Below are 15,675 nucleotides of genomic sequence, written 5' to 3'. Positions count from 1 at the left end.
CCAGCTGGTGAGCCTGGACTTCTGACACGACAGTCAGACATGTGATGTCACCTTTGAAAGCCAAGAGGCCAAATTGTGATGACCCCATCAGGGAAAGGAACCAACACTATCAACTCTGTTAAAGGTGATTTGTGATCATTTTGAACTTTGCGCTTTGGCTTATTCATCAACCTGTTCTCCATCCCAGCAAGTGAATGGAAAGCAGACAAAGTACAACCAGGACAAATAACTCCAAAAGACCTGCTCACAGGTGATCCTGGGAGACCAACAGCCTATCAATCTATCAGGAAGAATCTGGTCATTCATCTGGGGAGCAGCTTATGAGAGAAGCTGGAATAAGACAACTTCCAGAGCTCCAGTTTTGTCTTCACATCCCTTGAAGGAGGGCAAGGAAATGGCTTTTGTGCATGGATTATTTTTCTGCTGGAGGAAGAGAAAAAGCAGGCATTTGTGCTGCTGTTACTAGATGTGTTACTCATCTTTGATACAATATTGATCTCACACAGACCATGGAGGGAATGGATGAGGAAGCTCTTTGGCAGGCTTTGCTTCATCTCTGAAAAATCTCATAAAGGAGGAAAGGGGAAAGAGTTTTGCTTCTCTCTGTTGCACGCATTGTGCTGTTCACTACAGCATGTGGGAGAACATGGGGAGGTGGGCAAGAGAAACAAGGAACATTTAAAACTTTTGTTTGGTTAGGCTTTTGTAGAAATGGTTTGCCTTTGCTTGGTGACAATAAGTAGGATGAGAATGGGTGGCTGTGGCATTTGTGCCAGCTCATGGCTGCTATGTTGTGACAAGTGCTGCCATTTTGCCTCTGTAACCACTTCAAGATCATGTTTTGAAGCTTATGAAGTAAGACATGCATATGTTTTGTTTAGTACCAAACATATTTTGTTCACCTGACACTTTACAATCACTCAGTGAATGAATGCACCTGACTGGGGGAAAGCCAAAATTATTGCTGGCTGGTTTTAGTCTCCCAGGATGCAGGAAAGTGGCAGGAGAAAAAAAAAAAAATCATATGGCATGTTTACACATGTCAAACCTGAAATACTGCAGGGAACGTGTGAGTAAAAAGATGTTTTCTAGTCTATCCATTTTCACAGACAATACCTCTGCAGTGAAAAATCTATGGAATACAACCACTGATATAAGAATCTGCTGTGCAGTTCACACTTACTTTTCTCTACCAACAGTCTGGAGGCAGAGAACAATGTATCTAATAGAATAATAACAGACACCATTAATACTTCAGTGGTTTGGTATAAGATGTCTTTCATTAGCATGTCAAGTGTTTATTTTAGCTTATTGCCAAACAAGCTTCTTACATACGGCCACTTACTCACCTTTCCTTGATTGCAAAGATGGTAATAATAAAGCAACTTACTTTCCCCTGTGGAGGTTTTAACATGCACTGAAATGATATTGCTCCATTACCTGTAGCCAATGAACCAGCCTGGTGAGCTGGAGAAAAATATTACAGCAGAAATATTGCTGAACTCAGTGGAATAGGTTTCAGAGATTGCCACGAGGGCAGACACGAGGCTGCTGTCATTGCAAATTGTACTCCCATTGCAAATTGTACTCCCATCTTCAATCTTAAAGGACACTCACAATCAAGCAGAGGAAGATACATTGGGTTCTTTCCATGCTTCAATGTATATTTGTTAAATATTTTACAGCTGGTCATGTAACTAAGGGGAAAGTATATACTATGTTAAATTTGGACTAGCTTTTATTTATAAAAGGTAAGGGTTGGGATTTTGGGGCTTTTGGTTTGTTTTGTGGGGATTTGTTTTTTATATTTGTTTACTTTTTTGTGTGTGATTTTGGGAGGGTTTTTCTTTTTTTTAACTTGGGGTACTTAAAATGAACTATCCCAAAGTTTAAACACACCAAACCACAAAGTAGTTCAGTTTTACCCTAAGGGAAATTCAGCCAAGTTGACCTCAGGCAGCGTTTGCCTTTGTTGTGTTTTATTCAAGATTGTTTATATGCGTTAGCTATTCAGCTTTTCTTTAAAAAAAAAAAAAAAAAAAAAAAAAAAAAAAGCTTCTTGGAAGTGAAGACAAACCTGACCCGTACCTAAATAAAATTATTCAGACATGCAGTTGTGGTTCATGTCACATATTCAGAATTTCATAATCTTCAAGGCTCCCCATTAAAAGTTCTTTTAATTCATCAAAACCAACACCTAATAATTAGACCTGGAGAAACTAAATCCTCTTCTCAGACAAATGTGTGCAAATCCCATTTACTTCAATGGAAATGGCTCACAGGTGTGATATATTAGACTCCAGCCACTTGGCAACTTGACAGGAATTCAGTGTCTGGATCCCAACTTCTTGTCTCCTCTTCCAGAGGCACAGGTAATGCCAAAGAAATCTGACCCAGGTTTCTCCACAGGCCCCTCAGCAAACACTTTAATCACCTATTCTTTTCTACATCACAACAACTCTCAAGGCTACATTTGAACTTTCAATCCTAAACATTACAGGTTTGCTTCCTGCCTACCAGCTCTGCCACCAGCTATATTAAACCCAGCAGCAGTGATTACATTTTACAGACTTCAATTCTGCATCAGCAAAATCTCCTGTATGGCATGAAATTCAAGGAATTCAGGCATTTTACAGCTCAGGAGTAATGCAATAATTCTATTGCCATACTGTTTACTTTGCCCTTCCAGCACATTTATTTGTGCTTCACAAAGTGAACAGTAGGTCACTGGGAAAAAAGGATAGGCACAGAGAAATAGGAATCTGTATCCAGGGAGCCACATAAAGAGTGAAACAACATCAGTTGATTTTTGAGTGAAAGGAAAACCTTACAGTTTGACAATACTTTCTCTCTTCCTTTCATTTTGTTTGGGTTTTTTTTCCCAAGATACTGATACAATGAAAACTTTCAGCCACACTCCATGTAACAATATATCATAAAACAACTGTTGTTCTGCCTGTTTAGGAACATTGAAAGTGTCACCCTAATCCCAGCCATGGGTTAGCCTGCATACAAATGGACGTGTGGTTTGTCAGCGCTGAATTCTCTAATTCAAACATTAAATTGGTATTTTAATTTAATCTGGGTTCAGCGCAGCATGAAAGGAAAGACACTCAGGTGTGATGAAATTTCTTGGGTCCCTTCCAGGTGATGACAGCTATTGCTTTAATGACTTGCCCGTAACAAGCAGTCACAATGTTAGTGACAGCATGTTACTAGCAGTTCCTTAAAATGATAGATGTTAACACTTTTCTGCTCTTTGTGACTCACACTATACCCTAGACAGAATATTTTAGGAGCTGAATGCACAGTGCCAGGTCAAATTGCTGAAGATTGTGGAGCCACTGGTTGAGGTGCAAAATCAGATGTGCCCTTTGAAGAATATTAGGTCAAAAAGAAACCATGATAAGAAATTGTAAGGAATTGTCATGGATTAAAGATTAAGGTTCATCCTTTTAACTATTTCATAGAAGGGGAATTTCTTCAGCATTTGGGTGTTTTTCTCTTCCACATATTTGAAAGCAGTGTGAAACTGCACTTTGAAAAGAAGCCTTTGATGTTAGCATCTTATAAACAACTCTTCCAATGAGATAGAGATTAGGAAAATACACTTTGATCCAGTTTTAGAACAAGATAGACCAGTTTATGTCCATACACATGGACAAGCTTCCCTGAGCAGACTCAAGTGGAGGAAGGCATCCTCAGAGGAACTTTAAGCATAATGTTAATCATCTGTGATTACTAGGTGGGGAGAGATGCACTGCACTGTGTTATGTGTCGAAACATAAACATTGTAAAAAGGAAAAGGGCAAAAATTTCTTGTAGAAAAGGAAAGTGAGGATTATATTGCCCCATGTTTAGCAGCAGGTACCTGACCAACTTAACCAACCAGACTGTGACCCTAATCCCACACAACATGAATTACATTTGGGCTTTTAAATTTCATAAAGTCACAACTGGTTGGAGATAAATCAGCAGCAATTTATTAAGATGTATCAGCAATAATCAGTAGCCCATCACATAAAAATAGGGTTTGTAATTGTGAATCTACCTTAGGATGAAATATACTCCAGAACATTTATAATCCCTTTATCTAAGCCAAAAAGAACTCTCCAAGTGTGTGCAAAGAGCATTCTTAACTGAAGGTTTTCCAGTTTTTTCCCATGAATCCAAACCAAACTTTTACTCAAAATGTGAATTGATTAACAGCCCTGAGAAGTTGTGAGACCACCTACCTTCAGCATCATCCTGCAGGTCCTCAGGCTGCTCTTCTTTGCTCTTTATGGGAGATGGAGGCTGGCCTTCTTTAAACATAAAAAAAATAGAAATTACATATATTATCTGGAAATGGTTTCATTTTATCAGATATTATCATGTGTGATACCACAACTGTAAGTTTTATCTCAGTACTCCATTCAGTACTCAATGCTTATCTTTCTGTTATTTCAATTAATTATTGCATCATCTTGTATGAAATTTATAACATATATGTGTGTCTTTCCCATACATAACCCCAAACCAAGTAATGTTTTAATTTGTAGTTGTAAACATAATATTTATTATACTGCATTATGGAACTGTGGAGAAATAAGCTGAACTATTTTTTTTTCCCCTCTCAGCTCAATTCTCCATTCACTGTTTTAACACAACAACCAATGAATATAGACAGAAACTAGTAATTAAATGAAAGATAGGTAAAAAAATCTGATAGCGAAGTTAAGGAAATGAAAGCTTTACAAGATAGAAATGTTTGGGTTGAAAAAAATCCATTCCAGCCATTCAGACAGTAGGCAATATTGAGCTGGAGAAAAGGGAGTAAATGAAGTAATTGAGGGCAATTAAATGTGAGATCTCCCTTACTTATAGGGACTGAAGCACACAGTGTTTAATATGAGTTGGTTAAACTTTAAATATGATGAACTTTTCCTACAATATTTTCAAAATATCCTGTCTTCTTAACATAAATGATGACACTACTATTTGTTTGCTATGACACACCTCAAGACACAAACTGGTAGCAGAGAAAGTCTGTTAATAAAAAGGGAGGCCAAGCTGGAAATTAGCATAAAAGGTATCTCTAAATGAAGATGTTTCATGCAGCAGGTTCCTTAATTAAAACATTCTTTAAACGTTGCTGCTTCACCACGAAAGCAGCGAATGACAGACAATTAAAACTCAATTCATGGCGGCTACTGAAAGCATTCAACCATAATGGGAAAATGACTTTCTGTCATTTTGACTTTCTGTCAAACCTCCTGATTCCTTGTGGCTAACTGAGGGCTTGGGTGCAGGAGAAGCCTAAAGAAAACGTTCTTTTGTGTGTGCTGGAAATAAACCTTGACCACTCGTAACCAGGAAATTTAGGAAGAGATATGACCACATGGTTCACCCTTATTGCTGTTGCCACTAGAAAATAAGAGTCATGGTATTATTCAAAACTGATTAGCTAATTAACAACTAGGGAAAAAAACTATATACAATGGTTTCTAAATTGCTTAAGTGTAGTCCCATCTTTCCCAACACTTAAATGTTTCAAAAACTCCCAGGGTCTCTCCTGCTGTCACATATATGCCACACAATCATCCATACTCTTTATGTTGCTGGAGTTTTAAGCAGCTCCTGACAATCAGCTCTCATAAAGAACTTGGCTCTGCTAAGAGATGTAGATTCTCCCCTTTTAGCTTCTACTCTTCCACAATTACATATATCTAGAACCAAAACACTGAAAATTTCATGTGAAAAAGGAACTTGCAGACTCAAGGGGTAGTTGGACTGAATGATCCTTGTGGGTCCCTTCAATTCAGGATATTCTATAACTCTAAGAATATCATGTTCATTCAAGCGACAAAAAGGGAGTGAATCATTGGCTTTGTACGGAGTTCAGGGAACAAAGAAATATCCTCTGCCACCCTCTTGGTTATTCTACCATATTCATGCACAAAAAACCCAGAAGAGCCATGGATTGAGGAGGTGGCAGGACAGCTCAAAATGTCAGCAAAAATTCCAAAATGGAGATTTGTATGTGAGTAATTAAATTCTATCTCACTTTCTTAATTTTAATGAAAGAGCATCACATATTAAAAAAAAAAAAAAAAAAAAAAGGCTGAACTGACTGAATTTGGCCCTACAAATTTCTCCTAGAAGGGAATTTACACACCTTTCTAGAACTACATACAGCTCAGAGCATGAAGAGCCCTCAGCAGCCAGCTAATAAAGCGAGTTACTGGAAAGCAGAACAAGCCTTGAAGTTTGGCTTGGAACCAGGTGGTAGACTGTTCCTGAGAGCACTTAATACCAGGACATGTCATGTGTCATGCCATCATGTTTGCTCATCTGAATTTGAAATTCAAACACAGCATTTTGAGGAAAACAGGAGTTTTCAAATGCTAAGATGAATTTCTTTCTGGAGTGAAGAAGGCAGGAGTAAACACAAGAAAACCCATAGGGAAAAATAAAGGCAAGACCTGCCAAATAAAGACATGCTTTGTCAACCCTTTAAGGGGCTCAGAAGCAATGCTGAGAGAGTTCAACAAGAACTGTAAAACAAAAGAGAGATCCTGAAAATAACCAGACTTCTGAAGACTTACCCGTGCCAATGCTCTCACTTTCTTTAAAAAATAACTTGAATATTTATAGTGGACCATATCAACATAGAGCTTCTTTGGTTCAAATGCCACTCTGAACCACCTGCTACCTTTTTTGTTTGAGAATAATTCACATTCGGGGGGACTGAATCAATAGGAATGCTTTAATCAACACTTGCCACTCTGCTGAGGAATTTTATCATCTAACCAATCTGTGGAGTTTCCTCCAGTCCCACACATCAAATGTCAATCAAGTTAAAGTGCAAATGTCCAGCCAGGTCTGTCAGGACTACCTGAATACGTTAGATAATATAACCAACCTCTTCACTGACAGCCCAAAGATGGAGAGGGAGGAGGTGTCCATTCAGAGGAGTCAGAACTGTTGCTATCTCAGAAGAAAACATCTTTTTGCACCTATAAAGAGCCTTCAAAATGCTCACAAAAGAATGTAAAGGCAGCGTCCCACGAGAACAAGATGCCAATCACAATTTCACTATTTTTTAGCAGAAATCCCTTATTCCAGAGACCAAAAAGGACCTGTGTTTACCATGGTCAAAATACAACTTTTAACCCTTTCTGCTCTCCAGCAGCATGCATGGCCTTCCAAACATTTAGCCAAATATTACAGAAATTTTGTCTGCAAACTTCTTTTTAAAAACAGCACACCTGGGCAGGTGTCTGAACTGATCACATTAAAAGCTTTTCTAGTTGTGACCATTTGTGCAAAAAGGTTTCTGAGCTCTACTGCTGGGAGACATAGTTCTTCTTTATAGGCTGATGGTGAACAAGTCATTTAAACCTCACAGTCTGTCTCCACATAACCTATTTCCAAAACCCTTCACAACTCCCAAATTTGCCTTGTTGCAACTCATTGCTATTTTCATCTCAAAAAAAAAAAAAAAAAAAAAAAAAAAAAAAAAAAAAAAGTCTCCTTCCAAAAACCAATTTCCAAGTGTAAGGGTGTGCATACACTGGAACATGCAAAAAAATCTGTATTTATGTATCTTGATTGTAATAGGGTGTAATCAGTTATTAAGCCCTGTTAGTGTGAATGAGATCCCTCATCTTGTTGTTTTAACTGGCTGTGGCTTCTAAGTAATGAACAAGTGATTAATTGGGATGATCAGGATAGAAACAGGATAACCAGCAGGGCGTTTATTAGGAACAACTACTTGATGGGAAATGTCCGTAGTGTGGCAACAGACATAGAGATGAGGTCAAAAGGCACCTGGCAGAGAATGAAGCTGAACAGGCTGATGGACAATACAGATCCAGAATCAGAACTGAAAGTTTTTCCTGAGTGTAGCTTTTTTTGTTTGTTTTAATAGCAATGGTAAGAAAATTGACTTATGTCAGCACAGCATAATGTTATTACGTGCTGACATAAGTAAATTCTCTCACCATTAGGAAAAAAGAAAAAGAAGGAAAAAGAAAAAAAGGAAACAAAAACACTCAGGAAAGACTAACTACTGGGTCACGGTCCTTGTTTTGGGTTATGTAGGGAATCATTCACAAAGTAAAGCTGAGATGTAGACTTGCACAGGCCTGGACCTGCTATTTCTACATCTGCCCTTTTGACTCAAACCCTTTTAACACCAACTGCATGGCACATGATAACCTCAAAACACTTCAAATTAAGCAGTGCTGTTAAGCCAGCAATTGCTACAAGACTCAGCATTCAGAACAACAGACTGGTTAAAAACTCTGTGAGCTAAATGCCATTAGAAGAGTGGGTTTGAGTGTGTATGTTTAACAAGAGTGGATTATTTTTGTTTTTACATATCTTTTCTTATTCTAGTATGTCCAATATTGTTGCAGCAGCCCTCTTGTTAGAGGATAAAAATGAGCCAAGGCACAGACTCCTTTTTAAACCAGCACGAAAAGGGTCCTGGTTTATTCCTCTTCACAGCTTAGTTATCTTAACTCCATCTGTTCACTGACTCCGCCTGCAGCAGCTCCTGCTGGAGGTTTCCCACCCTGCTGGTTATTTCCTGCTCAACTCTGACTGCAGGGATTGGTTTGCAGACTCTGAATGCAGCTTTTACCCAGCCAGACTGTGACTGCAGGTTCCAACAACAGGCTCTGACTGCACACCCAGACTGACCTCACAGCAGGGATTCTCTCCTCAGGATCCTTCTTCTTCATGATCCCCTCTCTTCCTCAAGATTCTTCCTCCTTCATGATTCCCCCTCCCCAGCTCACCTACTCCCTTTTATCTCACTCATCCTTATTGGATGCAGCTGTGACTCATCAGGGACAAGGCTGTATTGGTAATTAACACAGCTGTTCCTTATCAGGGGTGAGGTCACCTGTATTCCCTTCTCCTACACAATACAAGAAGTGATGTTATGTGGTAAACTCGCCAAAAATAGTCCCTCCTGCTTGTTGATTTTATAGAACGAATATAGATATTAATGGCTATTATCTGGCAGATTGCCTTGGGGGTGTTTTTTTATCCCATATTCATTTTTGTTTTGTGCCTGGTGTTGTCACTGCCTCCCTCCTCCCTCAGCTCTGGGAGTGTCACAATGGCTCAGAGCCAGAGCTGGGGAGAAGGACAGCGGCTTCCTTCCAGCAGGGTGATTTCCTCTCCACGGCCACATGATCAGTCTGACCAGAGATACTTGTTGCCCTGTGGGTTTTGCCTGTTTGGTTTTCCTTTCCCTTTGGCAGTGTGGCTGGAGCTCACCGATGTGCTCCTCTGCCGCTCAGGAGCTCAGAGCGAGTGTGTGCAGTGCCTGGATCTGGGAGTGCCCTGTCCCTGCTGGGGGACACCCCCTCTGCCCAGCCATCTCCACTGAGCTACCCATAGCAGCAATTCCCTGATGTTCTCTGCTGCTGCTTCAGGGCTGCTCGCTACGCTGGAACCGAACCCCCGGACACCCCACGGCTTTGGGCCCTGGAGTTTCTGCTACATTTTGTTTGCCACCCCTGGGTGTGCCTGCCTCTGCCAGTCCAGTTTACTGCTCCTGAGGTCTCCTGCTGCAGTCCATTCTGTTTCCTGAGTGGCACTGGGACTGGCTGCTTCCCATGAGTTTACAAAGGAAAGCCATTCTCTCTCTCCCCCCATCGGCCCGGCCGCCATTGCCATGAGGGGGACAGCGCACAGCGCCCCCTGCAGGCGCGGGGCAATCCTCGCCCCACCCGGCCGGCCGGTAGCCACCGGCGCCCCTGCCGGCGGTGAGTGGAACTGCACCAAAGGGGAAAGTGCCGCGGCCCAGAGGGAGATGATGAGACTGGGGTTGTGTTCTGTTTGCCTTGTTATCTGTACACATGCTAACAAAAACCTGTCATTCCTTTTCCCTTATCTTTGCCTGAAAGCCCTGTAATTTCAAAGTTATAATAATTTGGGGGGGGGCAAGATGTCACATTTTCCATTCCAAGGGATGTTCCCGCCTTCCTTGTCAGACACCTGTTCTTTAAACCAGGACACAGATGTAATTAGGATATTCTCTCGTTTATTTTGAAGATTAATCAAAGAAAGAAAGGCCTTTCTGCATGTAATGAGGTATTTGTATTTCAGGGTGGTAGAAACACAAGATAGATTACTTTCATAATGAATCCATCACTCAGTAGTACACCCATTTGGAAATCTGTTATTTTTTTACCCCCAGTTAATTTTCTGCCTATTCTTAAAGCCTAATCTGGTGTGCATTGAAGCCAATGGACATATTCCCACTGCTTTCAGCAGACACCAAACCAGGATCAGGGCTTTCTTTTTGCCTCTAATTTTTGCCACCCGATTCAAACCAGGACAGATTCCATAACCTCCACCTCACCATGCTACCACATTCTTCAAAGTGTGATTGGTACAGACACAACGAGCCTACAGTTCATTTGTGTCCTTGTATTTCTCTGTGTTTTCTCTCAGAAACATCCAGCCAAAGGGAAGCTGAGGCATAGGAATTTAGATAAAATTTAGATTTCAATCTGCCAAAGGTCTATACATGTCTAGTCTGCAACATGTACTCTCTAAGAATCCAACCACTCTTTTTCACTTTAAGCAAAAGAATTGGAGGAAACACCCCAAAGCAGATTGGCTATGGACAGCTCATGGAAAAAGGGTTCTCAATATTGGTGCCAACTGCTGACTGCATCTGCTGCAGCCATGACCCATGAAGTCAAGTGGAATGAAGAATGATTATTCAATTAATATCTTTTAGTGGTGACTACTACTTACTTACTTACTACTGACTTTCTCTATTTTCCCCTTTGAGGAGTAAAAAGCAGATATCCTCCAAACTAATAAAAATTTGAGTATAAAAATGAAAACTCCCCTCAATGCAAAAATTATGTTTGTATTTATTGTTTCAGTAAACACATCCTACAATTGTTAAAAAACTTCATACAGAAATGGATCAAAGGGGAGTAACTTTTGTATATTTGCCACACTACTGGGGTTGATATACAAAAGATACTTATTTTTAGCCTTGGAGGTATTGATTGCTTATAGCCAATGCACTGACTCCCAAAATATCCCCAGCTGATAAAGAAATAACCAAGGATATGCTGCTGAAGCTCACAGCATCCTAGACCTGTGAGGGCAACTCTGATCTGATCTATCTCATATGGACAAAAGGAATAGACAGGTAGGGAAATATCTTCCTGAAATGATATAATTCAGTGATAATTTCCCAGAGTATCTACGTAGCTTTACCTAAAGTAATGAAGCTGTGAAGGATATAACACAAATAAGAGATTGGCTATTAAGTAGAATTGCACTTCCTTTTAATTCCAATTTAAAATGCTTTTTAAGAAAACCTACACCAATTTAATTTGCATAATCCCCATAAAAACAAGACAAGAAATGCAAAATAATTTAGCTTATAAAACTACACATGCCACGATAAATATAAAAAATTAAATTAGAAATGTTAGTTGAATACTGCAAATTTAACTGTAGCATTATCTTTGGCAAATGTTTGTTATATAATGACAAGTTTGGGGTTTTTTTTTTACTTTTATGTATGTTTGTACAGCTATATCAATCGCACTAACTGTACTAGAATTACTAAAAGTTCCTATCCAGTAATCTTGACACCAAAATGTAATTACAATTATGTGTAATAAAATCAACAGGCCAGAACAGCCACGAAAGAATGTGCTAATCCATCAGTATAACACATATCTATCTGCGTTTTCACATCTATGTATACGCACCATTCTTCAAGTATTTCTAATTTCTCAGGTAATTAAGTGGTTGCCTAAATGATCATAAACCATTTGTCTTTAGGACAATCTTGCCCATTTAAGTAGTCAAGATACTGTTTCAAAAGCTTTTACCTCTGTTTTCTGGCTGGTATACCCCTGCCTGGGAGAGGTATACCCATGTGGCACTCCTTGCTGACCCTGTATGTTTTCATAAAGAGAGCTGGATGTTCCTGCACAGTCACTGGACCATGATGGGATCAGGGTCACAGAGACCTTGGGGTATTAGCTGGTTTGGAAGGGAAGGCAGAGGAGTATAGGGGGCTACTCTGCACGTAAAAGGAGATACACTGCACAGAAATCCATATGGAATGGGAGATGTTCACTGAGGACCTCAAGGTGAGGTCAGCAGGGAAAGTATCAGAAGGTGCTGTGGTGGAAGTCTGTTATAAAAAAACTGATCAAGATTAACTGGATGAAGCTTTCTCAAAAAAACTAGCAGAAATCTCCTGAACGGAAGCTTTTGTCCTCATGGGAGTTATCCTCTGGCCTCTGCTTTTCTTGTTCCTATGGCCTTTCTTCCCCTTATACCTATTCATCATTTCCATTTCATGTCATCCACAAACCCTGAACAGTGAAACTGGTTTTAAACAGCAAACTATGAGGACCAGGGAAAAAATCCTCTGAACCATTGCCTGACCAAGCTCAGTATATTTAAGAGTTTGTGGAAGAGTTTTCCTACTGTTTTCATTGCAAACATACCACTGCCACTATTCAAAATGGCAAATGAGTCAAGAATTGCTCTATTCACACTTTTTTACAGACAAATAGACTGAAGAATTGTTATTATTTTCCCTTCATGTTCAAACTAGCTATTGATAAAAAGCAATGAAATGTCACCCAGAGGCTCATAAGATGATGACATTAAAAAAGTAGCCTCAGCTAGTCTTACCATGAACTATTTATTATCAGGGATGGTTCACCTTAATTTTGTGTAAAAACTAGAGATGACTGCTGCAACATTGGCAATAATGATTAGCACTGCTTATCTCAACCAAGGCAATTAATTTCTAGAATATTTTCAGTTTGGCTTATGCTTCAGAGAAGTAATATATTTTAGCAGAAAATATTCTTTACTCACCTCTCTCTTCACTCAGCTGAGCCCCTTCTTCATTAGCATCATCTGTCAAAAAAAAAAAAAATGAAAGAAAAATATTACTAGGGAGAATACCAGCAAACATCTAACATGAAATATTCCATGTTTCAAATTGCCTGTATCTTGGTTTGCCTCCTCCTATTTAACATTTACAGTGAAATCTGGAGCTGGATGGGGAAGAAGGTTTTGATACTGGTTACTACCAGATACAGGTAATGCAGGGAATGAAGACAGGGAATAAAAGCCTGTTGATGGTTTACAAAATTCTGCAAAGAAAGACAGGTATAATATGAAATTCCATTATCTCTCCTGCAGAGCTTTTGGTTTACTTGGCAAGTTTCAGTTTGTTTTGTTTCCCTGGAACAGCTGGCTATGCTGAGAGCTAACTACCCTACCAGAAAACCACATAAGAAGTTACTAAATATTTGCCAGACAGGCAAATTGATTGAAGAACAAAATGAATCTGTGAAGACCAAACTTGGGCTAGCTAGGAATGGATAATTTTTAAGCTTAAAATGAGAGACAAGAAAAGCAGATTCCTTTTGCAAAATGTTCCATTTTGGTTTCAAAGGAATTTCTTACAAAATGTTCTCCTGAGTTTGAAAAAAAAAAAATAGCCTTAATTAACATCTTGGTAATTCACTGTTCTAGAGTTTCAATCATCTAATGGAGAACTCACTGATCATAGACTTTTATGTCAATTATGTTCCTAATTCATACAGACTCCATTTATAGCCTTTTAAATGGAGTTGCTGAGGGACTTTTTACCAGAGCCTGTACTGACAGGACAAGAGGGAATGGCTTTAAACTAAAAGAGGGCTGGTTTAAATGAGATATTGGATAGAAATTCTTCATTGTGAGTGTGTTGAGGCAGTAGAACAAGTTGACAGAGAAGCAGTGGATGCCCTATCCCTGGAAGTGCGTGGAGAACCTGGTCTAGCGGAAGGTGTCCCAGCCCATGGCAGCATGGGTTGGAATCAGATGGTCTTTCAGGTCCCTTCTAACCAGCCATTCTATGATTTTATGATTTGGGCAGGTGAAAATTCTGTAGCAAGCCCACAACTTCTGTCTGAGGCTTACTACCTTTCAAACTGGCATATATCATACCATGACTTACCACCATACAAACTCACTATTTGCAATATAATAAGCAATGTTAATGGAAACTAACAGCACTATTTAGGTCCAAATTTACAGGGTTGGAACTTTACATCAGAAACTCTGCTGAGATTCAGAAGCTGTGACTGACTATGAGGATTAGGCTCTGGTCTCACCAAGATTTGAAGACTGAAACTTTATTCTAAGTAGCATGGGAGCAGAAAAATTTGTTGATAATAGAGGCCTCTACTGGGAATTATAATTCATTATAAGCATTGAAGTCAGGAGTGTGAGAATTTTCATGCTTCTGAATCTCAGTACATGGATCTGCATCCACTCTTCTCCCCTTTACCTCTCATTCAGACAAGACCCGGAGGGCAGAACTTTCAGAAGCCACTAAACAACAGCAGATTACATTTCTCTTGAGTACACTTCATTCTGGCCCAAAGGACTGAAAAAAGTCACTGCATATTTAACTTCCTTTTCCCTTATTCTTCAAACAATTCTTTGGAGGTTAAAAAGGCACATAGGCCTCTACTGTTCAAATATAAATTTGTACACCGTCGTGATCTGAAAGACACAGATCTGCCAAGGAAGTCAGGAACTTCCCTTGGAATGGAGAGTATGACCCCCTTCCCTCTGAATTATTATGAGTTTGAAATTAAGGGGCTTTCAGGCAAAGGAAGTGAGTCAGGTGTTAATAAGGGCCCAGTGCTATGGCCACTCCTACGAGCCAAGCTCCACTCACAGCAGGAGAAAACAGAGATGGAACCCCTCAGTGGTGGTGAATTCTCCCCACAGCAACCACAGCCTGTCTCCCCTCCAACCTTTGACTCTCCTAAGTCCCAGTCGTTGTTTTTATTAGCAACAAATGGGACAAAATTCCCTAAGAAGGAAAACCAAAGGAAAAAATCCTAACCCCCAACAAACACACAACCTTAAGGAGCTTTGACAAGTAATTTTTAAGATAAGAAAATGAAAAATATTGTTCAAGCCCATGGGAATTCTGTCACTGGCTTCAACAGAGCCAAGATTTTTGAATGGAGTTCTGCTATTCTTCAACAAACTGCTCAGAAAACATTTGGCAATATAGCAATTATTAATTATTCAGTTTCCAATAACATGTTCTTTCCATGAAAGCATTTCTAATGAAACCAGCATGATAAGGTTTCAAATTAATCTAAGATATGCCACTAAATCTGCAGAATCTTAACGTACATATATCACCTGGTCTTCTGTGGAAGTTCTTAATTATAGTTCTGTAAGTGACTTGGAATATGAAATTCCCAAAGCAACAGAAGAGTTTCTAAGCTAGTGATAATGGACACAGACAAGAAATCTGATGTTATTAAAAAGTAGGGAAGTCATTATGCAATGTAATTATGACGAGGCAAAGACTGCTTTTGTGAACTAATTGTGAATTAAAGGCTGGGTTTTTTCTGGGGAAAAGTACCTAAGGCTTACTGAGAGGCAATGAAGTCTCTACATCATTTCTCAAAATGGAAGCTGCGCTCCCAATAACTTTGTGACACGATCTTTGAGTCATTGTGGTGCCTTTGAAAAATTTACCCCAATCTAGGTATGAATCTGAGTTTCACTTTGGCACACAGCAATCCCCAGCCACTTCATGTGTCTGTAATTATTACTCTCACACTATTAATCCATCTGGTAGAAGCATTTCCCTCTTAA

The 15,675-nt window shown here is 39.5% G+C and overlaps 1 protein-coding gene across 8 annotated transcripts in view; it reads right to left on the bottom strand.

The window, feature by feature from the left end:
- MACROD2 (mono-ADP ribosylhydrolase 2) overlaps positions 1–15,675 on the bottom strand; it is an 866,413-nt gene that overhangs the window by 58,998 nt on the left and 791,740 nt on the right. For 7 of the 8 annotated variants that reach the window (XM_083858375.1, XM_083858373.1, XM_083858372.1 and 4 more), the window contains 2 exons: positions 12,874–12,915; positions 4,236–4,304 (listed from right to left, as the gene is read on the bottom strand). In XM_083858375.1, coding sequence (XP_083714501.1) covers positions 4,236–4,304; positions 12,874–12,915 — 111 coding nt within the window. The remainder of the gene's footprint in view (positions 1–4,235; positions 4,305–12,873; positions 12,916–15,675) is intronic. The other variant, XM_083858371.1, reaches the window with a different exon arrangement.

This window comes from Zosterops lateralis, assembly GCF_965231275.1.
Source record: "Zosterops lateralis genome assembly, chromosome: 3".
Classification (NCBI taxonomy): domain Eukaryota; kingdom Metazoa; phylum Chordata; class Aves; order Passeriformes; family Zosteropidae; genus Zosterops; species Zosterops lateralis.
This window is presented reverse-complemented; position numbering and strand designations above follow the sequence as displayed.